At 48.5% G+C, this 15037-nt stretch overlaps 1 protein-coding gene across 2 annotated transcripts in view; it reads left to right on the top strand.

The window, feature by feature from the left end:
• LOC309332886 (uncharacterized protein) overlaps nt 1-15037 on the top strand; it is a 251246-nt gene that overhangs the window by 222340 nt on the left and 13869 nt on the right. For both annotated transcript variants that reach the window (XM_081846206.1, XM_081846205.1), the window contains 2 exons: nt 11863-11937; nt 12274-12369. In XM_081846206.1, coding sequence (XP_081702332.1) covers nt 11863-11937; nt 12274-12369 — 171 coding nt within the window. The remainder of the gene's footprint in view (nt 1-11862; nt 11938-12273; nt 12370-15037) is intronic.

Raw genomic sequence — 15037 nt, 5'->3', positions numbered from 1 at the left:
TCCCGGGCTCACCTGGGGGCCCCGTCCCTGCCAGCCTCTCCGGCCTCTGAGGGCGTGCAGAGTGCAGGATCCACCCCCCAGGGGCCCCTCTCTCTCTCTCCCGGGCTCATCTGGGGGCCCCGTCTCTGCCAGCCTCCCCGGCGTCTGAGGGTGTGCAGAGTGCAGATCCCCCCAGGGGCCCCTCTCTCTCTCTCCCGGGCTCACCTGGGGCCCCCGTCCCTGCCAGCCTCCCCGGCGTCTGAGGGTGTGCAGAGTGCAGATCCCCCCAGGGGCCCCTCTCTCTCTCTCCCGGGCTCACCTGGGGGCCCCGTCCCTGCCAGCCTCTCCGGCCTCTGAGGGTGTGCAGAGTGCAGATCCCCCCAGGGGCCCGTCTCTCTCTCTCCCGGGCTCACCTGGGGGCCCCGTCCCTGCCAGCCTCTCCGGCCTCTGAGGGTGTGCAGAGTGCAGATCCCCCCAGGGGCCCCTCTCTCTCTCTCCCGGGCTCAACTGGGGGCCCCGTCCCTGCCAGCCTCTCCGGCCTCTGAGGGCGTGCAGAGTGCAGATCCCCTCAGGGGCCCCTCTCTCTCCCGGGCTCACCTGGGGCCCCGTCCCTGCCAGCCTCTCCGGCCTCTGAGGGTGTGCAGAGTGCAGATCCCCCCAGGGGCCCCCCTCTCTCTCTCCCGGGCTCACCTGGTGCCCCGTCCCTGCCAGCCTCTCCGGCCTCTGAGGGCGTGCAGAGTGCAGATCCCCCCAGGGGCCCCTCTCTCTCTCTCCCGGGCTCACCTGGGGGCCCCGTCCCTGCCAGCCTCTCCGGCCTCTGAGGGTGTGCAGAGTGCAGATCCCCCAGGGGCCCCTCTCTCTCTCTCCCGGGCTCACCTGGGGGCCCCGTCCCTGCCAGCCTCTCCGGCCTCTGAGGGCGTGCAGAGTGCAGATCCCCCAGGGGCCCCTCTCTCTCTCTCCCGGGCTCCCCTGGGGGCCCCGTCCCTGCCAGCCTCTCCGGCCTCTGAGGGCGTGCAGAGTGCAGATCCCCCCAGGGGCCCCTCTCTCTCTCTCTCGGGCTCACCTGGGGGCCCCGTCCCTGCCAGCCTCTCCGGCCTCTGAGGGTGTGCAGAGTGCAGATCCCCCCAGGGGCCCCCCTCTCTCTCTCCCGGGCTCACCTGGGGGCCCCGTCCCTGCCAGCCTCTCCGGCCCTTGGGGGACTCTGGCCAGCTGGACGGGCTGCAGGCGCTGGTGTCCCTGGCGGAGGAGGAGGGTCATGTGGCCCTCGGAGGGGAAGGGGCCACCTTCCAAAGGCCCTGCAACTCCCGCCAGCCTCCGCCGGCAGACTTCCCAGCATGCACTGCCAGCTCCATTAGGCCAATGGTTGAATCCCAGCATGAATAAATTTGAAATTTACTCGTTTTCCCAGTGTATAACCAAATAATTCAATCTCAAGGAGTCTTAGGTTTGGCTTCGCTTATTCGCTTCATGGATAAATTAACCTCTATTAGGTTTCATCTCATTTCTCTCACGTCCTTCTTCCCAGCATGCTTTGCTGCCCCATCATCTCACAAACAAAGATCCTGTGTCCTATAATTGAAATTTACTCATTTTCCAATGTATAACTAAATAAATTAATCCCAAATTGTCTTTGGTTAGGTTTCACTTATTAGCTTCATGGATAAATTATCCTTTTTTAGGTTTCATTTCCCTCACGTCCTTCTTCCCAGCATGCTTTGCTACCCCTTCTTCTCACAAACATGGATCCAGCTTCCTATACTTGAAATTTACTCATTTTCCAATGTATAACTAAATAAATTAATCCCAAGGTGTCTTTTGTTAGGTTTCACTTATTAGCTTTATTGGTAATTTATCCCTTATTAGGTTTCATTTCCCTCACATCCTTCTTCCCAGCATGCTTTGCTGCCCCTTCTTCTCCAAACAAGGATCCTGTTTCCTATAATTGAAATTTACCCATTTTCCAATGTTTAACTGAATAAATACATCTGAAAGTGTCTTTCGTTAGGTTTCACTTATTAGCTTTATTGATAAATTGTCCTTTATTAGGTTTCATTTCCCTCACGTCCTTCTTCCCAGCATGCTTTGCTGCCCCTTCTTCGCACAAACATGGATCAAGCTTCCTATACTTGAAATTTACCCATTTTCCAACATATAACTGAATAAATAAATCCCAAGGTGTCTTTTGTTAGGTTTCACTTATTAGCTTTATTGGTAAATTATCCTTTGTTAGGTTTTATTTCATTTCCCTCACGTCCTTCTTCCCAGCATGCTTTGCTGCCCCTTCTTCTCCAAACAAGGATCCTGTTTCCTATCATTTTATTTTTCTCTAAACGTAGTTGGATTCTTCCATTTAAACTTGATGGAGGGGCAGAGCGATGGGAAAAGAGAGAAGGCTTTTCCTCACAGCCTTTCCCTCGCCCTTCCCAGGCTGCCCTGCGCAACCTTCCTCCTGGCCTGCTAATAAACTAAGAATAACCCGTTATTATACTAATAAACCCACCTAACCCAGGAAGCCGCCCAGAGACCTCGTCCTTTTCCTCCTTCCCTTGGAGGCACCTAGAAGGGCTTCCCCCTTTTCCCGACGTCCCGCGGCTCCGGCGCCCTGGACAACAGAGGCCAAAATGGCCTGGGCCACCCGCCAGTTGTTTGACCTGCAATTTAGAGCTCCAAAAGTGCTTTAAATGCATGTTGTGGCTGTGATTTGGATAGCGCTTTTAATATTCTGTTGGGAGCCGCCCAGAGTGGCCAGGGAAAGCAATATTATTATTATTATTATTATTATTATTATTATTATTATTATTATTATTATCTCATCGCCTTGATTGCAATGAAACCTAAAGCAGACCCACTGAAATGCAATTATTAACTTGGTTTCGGGTTTACACCAACCATTCTTCTTTTCGCAGTTGAGATGTTATTTCTGACCATTCACTTTGTTCTGATTGGTACCTGATTGATAAACTCATTCTTTAACGTCATCGGAATCTCTTGCTATTGGTTTATAGATACAAATTCTGTTCTTAACCTGAAATTGTTCTTAACCTGAGGTACCATTTTAGCTAATGGGGCCTCCTGCTGCCGCCTCGCCGCTGCCACGTGATTTCTGTTCTCATCCCGAAGCAAAGTTCTTAACCCGAGGTACTATTTCTGGGTTAGGGGAGTCTGTAACCTGAAGCGTCCGTAACCCGAGGTACCACTGTATGTATATAAAGTCAGAACATTATTGTAAAGTTCCAAGAAAGGAGATTCCAAACCAACATCAGGGAAAACTTTCCGATAACAATGACTCGCGAATACAGCATAGAAGATGCAGAGAGAAGCCCCGAACAATGGGGGCTCCTCCTTTTAACAAGTTTCTCCAGGTTACCCCCCACACCTTGTGGGAAGCATCACACACATGTCGTGAACATGTCATAGAACAGGTGTGGTCCTGGGGTGAAAACTGATGCCGTGTCCATCCCAAATGTAAGGCCAAGGGAAAGACCTGCCATCTCTGACCCTCCAGACCTTTGTCTTTCCAATACACGGAGACCGGGAGGACATTGTTTCCTGGATGGGTTGGTGTCCGACCCTCCCAAGTCAGGATGGAGGGCTTGACCCTTATGCCATAGGGCAGGTTCAGAGATGAGGGCAATGCCAGGCTCAGCCCCAAGCCCCTCCTCGGATGGCCACCTTCCCCCTGAAGAAGCAGCCTGGGCAGGATGCCAACCCGTCCCGGGAAGGATTTCTGCTGATTTCTTTCTCCAGATTCCTCCTCAATGGAGGGTCGCTCCAATGCAGCCCGTTGGTGTCCATGGCTTCTTCGCCCTTCCCTGCTTGGGCAGCTGCAGTACCAGCGCAGGCGTCGCTAGAGGGCGATGTTTCGCAACCTCTCCTGATCCCGCGCTTCGGATTGGCAAAGGAAAGAGGGCGCTGTCAGGAAGGGCGCTTGGGGATTGGTCAAGCACTTTATGAATGGGGGAAAGGAGGAAACGAAGGGGATCGCTGTACGCTACGCTGCACGGGGTTGAGCTACAGACGTGCAGGTCTGCAACACGTGCAAAGAGTCGGCGAAAGAATCCGAGACCAGGGAGAAGAGTCGGTGGAAGAAGATTGGAAGAAATTTAAAGACTACTTACATAAATACTGCAAAATGAATGAATGTTAGAATGATGTCGGAATGAAGTTAAGTGGTTTTAGCAGTAATGTTATAAAGGAATATGTAAAAATGGATTGTTACTAGGTGAGAATACAAAGCTATAATACATTAAGGTAAAGGATTAAGATAAAAATAAGGAGGGAAAGGATTTGCTGGATTAACTAACTGAATTGGAATACAAAAAAGGGAGGTGTGAGGAGGTCAAGGAAACAAGCAAATGAAAGACAAGACATGAAAAGATTGATTTGTTTTTAATTGTTTGTACTTTGTATTTTTTCTCTTTTTTCTCTTTTTTTTTTATTTTGTAACCTGTTTGAAACTTCAATAAATATCTTTTTAAAAACAACAACAAAGGGTCGGCGAACAAAACACAGGATCAAAATTCAGGGCGCCACCGGCGAAGTCAGTCCTCTGTTCTTTTCTCCGGTTACAACCTCCCTGATTTCAGAATGGAGGGAGAGTCACATTTATAAGCCCCCCCCCCATGGATCAGCAAGGGCATCAGCCCCAATTTCAACCCAGAGGGGAGGGGAGGCCAGGAAGCAAGTCGCCCCCTCCCCTCAGCTGGAAGGGGCCGTTAAAACGGGGAGGGGTCAGAGCCACAGACTTTAAGTCCCCATAGCTATTGGTCTGAAGCTCAACATCCCAAAAACTAAGATCCTGGCCACTGGTCCCCTCACCTCCTGCTTCTTGGGAGAAAAGCAATGACAAACCTGGACAGCATCTTAAAAAGCAGAGACATCACCTTGCCAACAAGGGTCCGTATAGTTCAAGCTCTGGTTTTCCCAGTTGAGATGGATGGAAGTGAGAGCTGGACCATCAAGAAGAATGGATGCTTTTGAATTCTGGTGCTGGAGGGGTTCTGTTTGTCTTTAAAAGGGGGGTCCAACTCTGTTACTCCCCCCCCCCATTTCCCCCATGCGCCTCCCGCTGCCGACCACGCTGAGGACTCAGCCCCCCCCTTCAGCTGCCTCCTTCCTCCAGCTGCTTCTGGCGCCCTCGCTCCGCCTCCCTCTGCCAGGCCACGCCCCTTACAGGCCCCCCGTCTTGGCCAATCAGCGCGGGGCAAGGGCGAAGGGCGGGGCGGGCGAGGCAAGCGGGAAGGGAGGGGAGGGGAGGCTCCTGTGCTCGCGAGAGTGGCAGGCCGCCTACGCCAATCCGGGCGAGCCATTGTGAAAGGAGGCGGGGAGAGTGGAGCTGGAGAAGGCAAGAGGTGGGCGGGGCTTAGTGGGGAGTGGTCATGCCCACTGGGAGGGTCAAGGCAAAGCTGGGAGGAGCCTCTGGCCGGACTTATTTCATTATTATTACTAATATTAATGAGTAATGAAGTATGAATTTGGGGGGAGAGGAATACATTACATTAGTGTGCGATCACTGCATTACTAGGATATTTCATTTCAATCAATCAGATCTTTATTACCTTAGTAGACCAGCATCAGTAGGGTAAGGTACAATCATTTACAGTCTGTAAAACGTTTTGGACAGCTAAAAAGTATTAATCACAAAGTATATATAAAAGTCTAAAAGAAGCTAGAAGAAGCTAAAAGAAGGGTTTAGGAGCATTAAACGGATGTGGAAGAACATAAAATGTTAGTATATAAAGACTATGGCTATCAATTTACAATGTACTCTGATATGAGTGTTCATTAAATCTAGAATAATCATAATCATAATCATAATCATAATCATTATAGAATAATAATCAATCTGGAATAATAATAATAATAATAATAATAATAATAATAATAATAGGTGTTGCAATGGAGGAGTGCAGGGAAAAGAAAACTCCTGGCACTCATTCTTTCTTGCTACAGAATTAAAAGATTTCTCCACTTTTCTCCTTTTTCTCTTGGGTGGTGTGTTCGGCGGTCACCCTCAGGGGAAACAGGTCCCCCCCCCCCTTGGAGGAAATGGACTGATCGGAACCTGGCTGTGACATCGGCTCAGAATCCCAACCTCACTTGGCAGTTGAAGCCAACCCCTGCCTTGATCAGCAGCCTTTGGGTGCCTTATCTGCAACTGCAAAGTGAGAAGATTGACGCCTGGGAAAATGGTGAGGGGACCAGCAGGAAACTGCTAAGGGAGTTTGGAGTCCTTTTATTCTGTTGCAGTTGCAGAGAAAGGAGGTTGGGGGATTGGGGGCCGCCCCAGGTGTCATCACTGAGGGGGGTGGCAAAAGGACAAAAAGCCGAGTTTAAAATAAAAATAAAAATTGGGCTCACCAAACCTTTTAGTTGAGTCAAAAAACATGGCTGGCACTGGGCGCCACACCGGGGGGGCTGGCACTTACCGGGGGGGGGGGGCTGTAGAGTGCCTGATCCTAGCGTCTCTCCTGGGAGTGACATGGTGGCTTGGGCCCCTGCAGGCTGGGCGCTGCCTGAAACGGCAGCGTGGGGCTTGCGTCTGCCCTCTGCCTCTCCCTCAGCCGCCCTACAGCTGAGGGGGAGAGGGCAGATAGGCTCCAGGTAGCGCCCCCCCACCTGCAGGACCCCCGCGTTGAACTGGGCACCTGAGCGGCTGGCTATGCCGCTGTTCTGTTGTTTCTTTCTTTCTTTTTTTTTTTTAATAAGAAAATCTTTATTAGACAAACTTTAAAAAGACATTACACGGAATATACATACATACAAACACAAATACCAAGTCAAAAACAAATAAAAAACAGAGTACAAGAGAAACAAAACGAGAAAAAAAGAAAAACTGAAAAACAAAACAAAACAAAAAACAAGACCTCCATCCAGCTCAGTCTTGGGTTACACAAACTTATACAATTTCTGCAGTTGTTCTAACAATAACTCTAAGCTCTAAACGTCGTAAGTATTAACTACTGTCTACTGTTATATAGTTAATTCCCAGATTAGTCTCAATGTAATTTAGAAATTTGTTCCACTCATTTTTTAATTTGGCCATATTATGGTGCCTAATTCTTTGTGTTAAACTCGCTAGTTCTATATATTGAAACAGTTTCACTTGCCAATCTCTAATCGAGGGCATTTCTGGGGATTTCCACTTCTGTGCTATTAAAATTCTTGCCGCCGCCGTGGTGTATTGGAAGAAGGTTTGGTCTGCCTTCTTTATTTCCTCCTCAATCATACCCAAGAGAAACACCTCGGGAGCTTTAGGGAAATTATATTTCAAGATCTTTTTCAACTCCTCGTAAATTTGTCCCCAGAATCTCTTAACCACATCGCAGGTCCACCATACATGAAAAAAGGTTCCCACCTTATCTCTACATCTCCAACATATATTATCGGTGTTCCTGTACATCTTTCCTAGCTTTGCCGGGGTCAAATACCAGCGATGCATCATTTTTTCTAAATTCTCTCGAAGAGTTGCACAGGCCGTAAACTTCATACCCTTTTTCCACAGAGTCTGCCATTTATTAAGATCCACCTTGTACCCGAGGTCCCTATCCCATTTAACCATCGCACCTTTCACCACATCCTCTTTGGTGTCCCATTCCAGTAATTGTTTATACATTTTAGAGAGGAGTTTATTATTACTTTCCAAAATTTCCACTTGGTATTTCGATTTTTTTTCACTCATCCCTAGTTTTTTATGTTCACCCCAGAGTGCATTAATTTGGTGAAAGTGTAGCCACTCCTTAATTTTATCCTTCATCTCCTCATAAGGCCTAATTTTCCATCCCTCTTCCGTTTTTACTAATAGGTCTTCATACGTCCACCTTTCCCCTGTCATATTTAATTTTTTAATTTTAACGATGTCAATCGGGGAGAGCCACCAGGGGGTACCCTTTTCAATCACATTTTTATATCTATTCCAGACTTCCAATAGCGGGCCCCTGATGATGTGGTTGGAAAAGCCCCTGTGGACCTTCCCTTTCTCCTGCCACAAGTAGGCATGCCAACCAAATCTTATATTAAAGCCCTCTAAATCTAGCATGTCTACGTTCTTTAAAGTGGCCCATTCCTTTATCCAGCATAGGCAAACTGCCTCATAATAAAGCTTTATATTCGGGACTGCAAAGCCACCTCTATCTCTGGAGTCCGTGAGATATTTAAACTTGACTCTGGCCCTTTTCCCCTGCCATATAAACTTAGCCAAAAATTTTTGCCAGTTCTTAAAACAAGTGGTACCTTTGATTACTGGAATATTCTGGAATAGGAATAGTAATTTCGGGAGGACACACATCTTTATCGCAGCCATCCTTCCTGTCCACGATAATTTCAGCCTATGCCAAGTCTCTAAATCCTTCTTAATTTCCTGCCATACCTTATTATAATTATCTTCCACGAGGTTTATATTTTTTGGTGATAAACAAATTCCCAAATATTTTACCCTGTTCACGACCTTGATTCCAGTCTTTTGTTCCAACCTAATTTTTATATGTTCATCCAAATTCTTTGTTAAGATTTTAGTTTTTTTCCTATTTAGCTTAAATCCTGACAATTTGCCAAAATCCTCTAAAAGTTCTATTGCACAACTAACACTGTCCAGAGGGTTCTCTAGAGACAAGACCAGGTCATCGGCATACGCCTTTAACTTAAATTCCTTTTCCCCAATTTTTATCCCCCTTACATTTAACGTTTTCCTTAATTTATTTGCAATAACCTCCAAAACCATAATAAATAACAGGGGTGACAGGGGGCAGCCCTGTCTTGTCCCTTTCATGATCGCGAAGGATTTGGATAAATTATTGTTAATGATCAGCCTAGCCCGTTGCCCTGAGTATATGGCCTTGATGCCTTCCATGTAAGGACCTTCTATTCCTACCATTTTCATACATTGTAATAAAAATTCCCACGAAACATTATCAAAGGCCTTCTCGGCGTCAATGAACATCAGGGCTGCCGGGATGTCTGTCCTCATGTCAAGGTATTCAATAATATTCAATATGTGGCGGACGTTATCCTTCTGTTGCCTATTGGGTAGGAATCCCGCTTGATCTTTATGAATGTATTTCTTTAGATGTTTCTTGAGTCTATTAGCCATAATATCGGCAAAAATCTTATAGTCGCTATTAAGCAATGAAATTGGCCTATAGTTTCTTATATCTGTTTTTTCCTTTTCTGTTTTTGGTATTAAAGTAATACTGTTCTGTTGTTTCAATTATGGGTGCCTTGAGAGTTAATGTGCTGTGCTTGCTGCCCCACTCGTCCTGATGGACCAGTCCCCCATGGCACCAGGGCTGTAGGTCTTCCCTGGCTAGCTACTCAATGTGGGCAGGAGAGTTTGCCTTCTGGGTTCCTGTCTCATTTTGGGCTGCTCTCGGACTTCCGGGTTGGCGCCTCCGGCAATGGCTGAATTCCTCTGATCGGGAGGCATTTGCCTCGTGGAAATCTGGGTCTGGCCGCCATGGCAAGGCGGAGACCCACTAAAAATCACCGGCGGGTGAAGCCTGTGAACCTGGGATTCGGCTGGCACCTTTTGCGCCTCCCCCACTCGTGGGGAAACCCGGTTTCGGGGTTCCGGAGCAACGTGGGGTGAGTGTCACGGTGCTTCGAATTGACTGCTTCTTCCACGGAGCAAAGCCGCATAGCTGTTGCCAGAGAGCGCTGACTTTTTCCTGTGGACAATTTGATCTTAAAGCAACTACCTGTGAGTAGAGCGGAGAATTGGATTTTTAAACGTCTTAATTTGACACCGAAACGGGGAGGTTCAAAACAGGAAGTCCGCCTTCCCCTTTTGTAAATAGATCACAGCAAAGAGACTGTAAGCTAAAGTCTTGGAAAGCCTATTGTAAAGGACTAAATTTCCATCGGTAGAAAACATCAAACCCCCCTTGGAAGCAGGAGAAGAGGGGGGAAGTTTTGGATTGTGTGTGCCTGCAGGAGAGAGTGAAGAAAGTCCCCTTGGAAGCAGGAGAAGAGGGGGGAAGTTTTGGATTGTGTGTGCCTGCAGGAGAGAGTGAAGAAAGTCAAAATACCACCGCTCCGAACCTGGAAACGGGCTGCTAGTAAGACTGACGTTTTTGGATTGGTCGTTGACAGTGAATAGAACATTCGCTGACAGCTAGCTAAATAAGAGAGATACATTGTTTCTATTCTCTCCGTCTGCTCTTAAAAAGGAGTAAAAGTAACTGAAAATTGAAACTAACTTTATTGTTTGAACTGTGCTTAAAAGGATTGATACAAATAGAAACTGTTTCCCTCTAGAGGAAGCCTTTGAAACTATTACAAGAGCTGAGCTGGGGGAATTTCCAGCTGCAAGATAAGGCTGTGAGACTTTGGGAATGACCTTGAATCGGTTAAGAATGTCAACAGAAGAGGCCTTAGTGGCTGTATTATGTAAGATAAATGATTCATTGGAACAGCTTCACAAGAAGGTGGATTTTTGGGGACAAAAGGTGAATACCAATACAGAAACTATCCAGAAATTGACACAGGAATCCACTTTGACTTGGCAAACTGCGGAGAAGGCTAGGGAGAAAGCTGTTGCCGTTGAACCTAAAGTAACACAATTGGAGAGAGAAAGAGTCCCAGCCTCATACATGCAATTTGATGATCATAAGTTGATGCCTGTTATGATTGAATCTAAAGGAAAACAGACTTTGAGGATCAGAGCCCTGCCTGAACTGGAGAGGGAAGGTTTGATGGACTTTCTTACACAGGAATCTGCTGATTTTTGGGACCTGGAATTGGGCCAAGAAGAGACTAAAATTGTGAGGGTTTTCAGACTTTACCAGAAGAACTTAGAAGAACAACAGTCAAGAGTGGAAATTTTGAAAGACGTCCTGAAATACCTTTTGGATCTTAGGTTTAACTATGGAAATTTGGTTGCCCTGTCGAGATGGAATAAAATTATCTTTAGGTGGGAGTTTCCCCAAGACCTACTCTTCAGCCTCAAAGGAAGGAAAACAAAAATAAGATCAGTAGAAGACAAAGTAAAGTTCTTGTATAAGTACGAAGAAGACCCGCAGAAGGGACTTGGAAAAGAGTTAAGAGCATCGGACAGAAGATCACCAGGTTGGTGGACTATATGGAATTGGCGGAACGGACTGGCAGAATCCGAGACCAGGGAGAAGAGACGGTGGAAGAAGATTGGAAAAAGTTTAAAGACGATTTATAGAAATAATGTAAAATTAATGAGTGTTTGAAAAATGTTGGAATGAAGTTATACGGCTTTAGTAGAAATGTTATAAGGAATTAAGTATAGATAGATTATTAGAGTATTAAAGGGAAAATAAGGTTAAAATATGTTAAGACAATTATATGACAGAAATAGAGGAAGATGGAAAGGATTTGCTGAAATAATTAACAGAAGTGGAATACAAAAAGGGAGGTGTGAGGAGGTCGATGAAACAAGGGAATGAAAGTTAAGATATTGGTATGGTAAGAAGTGTGTTTTAAAATGTTTTTGTTTGGTTATGTTTAGTTTATTGTGTTAGTGTTGTGTTGTGTATTGTTTATATATTGTATTGTATTGGGGTTTTTTTTCTTCTCTTCTTTTTCTTCTTCTTTGTTATGTTTAAAAGCAATAAACATTTTGGGCTGCTCTCTTTCTCCTTTCTCCCTGCCACCACCACTGGGTCTCTGCCAGCAGTCAGCCATCGAGGAGGACATTTTCCATGAAAAAGACAATGAAGGAAAAGGTGAGGAGGAGTCCGCAAGACGGCTGGATCTCCTCAGTCCTGACTGGGTAAGTGGCCGTGGCCTAAGCGGTGATAGGCAGAAGGGGAGGGGGGCATATATACCGCAGGATGAAACTGTTGTTTCAGTTATGGGTGCTTTGAGTTTTAATGTTTGGTTTGGTTTTTTAATTGCTCTTTTTTGCATCTTTCCTTGCAGGTTCCAAGTATGTCACCCTTTTCCAGTGTTTCCTCCCTGTCCTCCCTGGATTCCCTTTGGGACTCCCTCAATGAGGTACGTAGCAGACAGAGCAGGAGGGAAGCCCTGCTGAGCTGGGCAACCCTGAGGCTGGGGAGGAGGAGGAGGAGGAAGCAGGCCGGCTGGCCGTCTGGTCAGGCCACCTTCTGGACTTGTCAGGAGCAAGGGGGCAGGCAGGCAGGCAGGCAGGCAGGCAGGCAGGGGGCTGCTAAGGGTATGCTTGCTGCCCCACTTGTCCTGATGGACCAGCCCCCCATGGCGCCAGGGCTGTAGAGCTTCCCTGGCTAGCGACTTAGTGTGGGTTCCTGTCTCATTTTGGGCTGCTCTCTTTCTCCTTTCTCCCTGCCACCACCACTGGGTCTCTGCCAGCAGTCAGCCATCGAGGAGGACATTTCCCATGAAAAGGAGGAGGAAGGAAAAGGTGAGGAGGAGTCCGCAAGACGGCTGGATCTCCTCAGTCCTGACTGGGTAAGTGGCCGTGGCCTAAGCGGTGATAGGCAGAAGGGGAGGGGGGCATATATACCGCAGGATGAAACTGTTGTTTCAGTTATGGGTGCTTTGAGTTTTAATGTTTGGTTTGGTTTTTTAATTGCTCTTTTTTGCATCTTTCCTTGCAGGTTCCAAGTATGTCACCCTTTTCCAGTGTTTCCTCCCTGTCCTCCCTGGATTCCCTTTGGGACTCCCTCAATGAGGTACGTAGCAGACAGAGCAGGAGGGAAGCCCTGCTGAGCTGGGCAACCCTGAGGCTGGGGAGGAGGAGGAGGAGGAAGCCAGCCAGCCGGCCGGCCAGCTGGTCAGGCCACCTTCTGGACTGCTCAGGAGCAAGGGGGCAGGCAGGCAGGCAGGGGGCTGCTAAGGGTGTGCTTGCTGCCCCACTTGTCCTGATGGACCAGCCCCCCATGGTGCCAGGGCTGTAGGGCTTCCCTGGCTAGCGACTCAATGTGGGTTCCTCTCTCATTTTGGGCTGCTCTCTTTCTCCTCTCTCCCCACCACCACCACTGGGGTCCTGTCTCTACCAGCAGTCAGCCTCTGAAGTGGCTATCAAGGAGGAAGAGCCACAAGAAGAATCAGTGGGCCCCCCAGAGGAGGACGGAGAGGACAAAGAGGACAGGGAGGACCTTGATTTGGCGTGCCCCCCACCTGGAGAACACCTGGAGGCAAGCGTAATTGAGGTCAGACGAAACATTCATTCATGACATATGAAAAGCTTCCCTGAACAGGGCTGTCTTCAGATGTCTTCTAAAAGTCAGATAGTTGTTTATTTCTTTGACATCTGGCGGGAGGGCATTCCACTGGGCGGGTGCCACTACCGAGAAGGCCCTCTGCCTGGTTCCCTGTAACTTGGCTTATCGCAGTGGGGAACCGCCAGAAGGCCCTCAGCGCTGGATCTCAGTGTCCGGGCAGAACGATGGGGGTGGAGATAATTCTCCTGGGTTGCTTTTCGTTTGGTATTTGTTTTGTAAGATAACTCTTTTGAATGCGTTTCCAGGTGGCTCCTGCCAAATGAAGTTATTAATTGCAAAGTGGGTTTGGCGATAATAAAACCATGTTGGCACTTTGCAAAGCCGGTTCTCTCTGGGGTTTTCCTGCCTCCTATACCTTCCCCCCATCCGCTTGTTCTTGGTTTTGTGTCTCGTTCAGATCTCTCCAAGGCCGGCCACATGAGAACTTGGGAGAGGAGTGTTCCCTCCTGACTACAACCCTTTCATATAACGCCTCGCCCCCAAACAGAAAAGGAGGGATTATGACAGCCTGCCACCACACAGGCCCTTCTTCGTGTGGCACCTTCACAAACGGTCTGGAGGGCAGCAACACAAGAAGGGGCCTTTTCTGTGGTGGCTCCCACTTGCGGAATGCTCTCTCCAGGGAGGCTCATCTGGCACCTTCATTATGTATCTTTAGGTACCAAGCAAAGACGTTTCTCTAGAACAGAGCTTTCCAAACTGTGTGTCGCAGAACCTTCGTGCTCCTCCCAGGGCTGGAAAAGGGCTAGTTGAACTGAATCCCTATGTTGCGAAATGAGGCATGTCTCCAAAGTGTGTCACCAACATGGAAAGTTCTGTTCCAGAACCAGCCTTTGGCTAATTGAACAATGCATGGCCTTTTCAACATGCTTGTGGATTGGGAGGTTGGCTTATGACTTCCTTTTTGTTTTTAATACATATGTTGTGTTTTTATTTTGTATTTTTATCCAGTAAGCCGCCCTGAGAGGTTCCGGGTTTAATTAATCAACCAATTGATTGATTGATTGATTAAAGATTGTGGCATTTTCCCAGAATCTGGAGGTGAATTGTTTACTTTTCTCACAGGACTGCGAGGAAGAGAGGCCCCCGAAGACCCCCAACTGCCTGGCTTCCATCATCTCCCGGATTCGCAAGATCTTCAGAAGAGCGCCGCCGCCAGCACCACCAGTGCCACCGGGGCAACCCAGTACAAGAGCCAGCAGCGGGGCGCAGGCAGAACGGAGGTCACTCTGCACGCGGCTCAGGCGCTGGATGCGGCAGCATCGCAGCCGTGTCCACCCCGAACCAAGGTGAGGAGGAGTTGGGAGACTTGCACTGATCCGCCCGGGGGGATTTTGTCAGCCCCCCCCAAGGGATGACACTCGGGGCAATACCCCACCCGCACCCCACCTTCCTCCGCCAGTGGTGGCTGGGGAAGTAGCACCTGGAGGCGCGCGAGTCCCTAAGGGACATTTCCTTTTTGTTGTCCTTGCACAGGTCTTAATCCTTGTGGTCGGAACTGGAGAGGAAAGATCAGAACGCGGAGGAAAGCGGGGCGAGAAACCCAAACTCTCGTGGCCCTACGCCCGGGGGGATTTTGTCAGCCCTCCCCCCAAGGGATGACACTCAGGGCAATACCCCCCCCGCACCCCACCTTCCTCCGCCAGTGGTGGCTGGGGAAGTAGCACCTGGAGGCGCGCGAGTCCCTAAGGGACATTTCCTTTTTGTTGTCCTTGCACAGGTCTTAATCTTACGCCGGCGTCCCACACGGCCAGCCCCAGTCCTAGAGCCTGTCACCTTTTGAGATTATGGAGCGGAACAGAGAAGACAGCGGGCAAAGGGTGGACGGCGAAGGAGAAGTGCGAGAGAACGACAGCGCCACGCTGCACACGCCCAAAGGAGGAGGAAGGAAA

This window comes from Podarcis erhardii (assembly GCF_964252035.2).
Source record: "Podarcis erhardii genome assembly, chromosome: 18".
Classification (NCBI taxonomy): domain Eukaryota; kingdom Metazoa; phylum Chordata; class Lepidosauria; order Squamata; family Lacertidae; genus Podarcis; species Podarcis erhardii.
The sequence above is the reverse complement of the archived record's forward strand: the minus strand, read 5'-3'. Positions and strand labels throughout refer to the sequence as shown.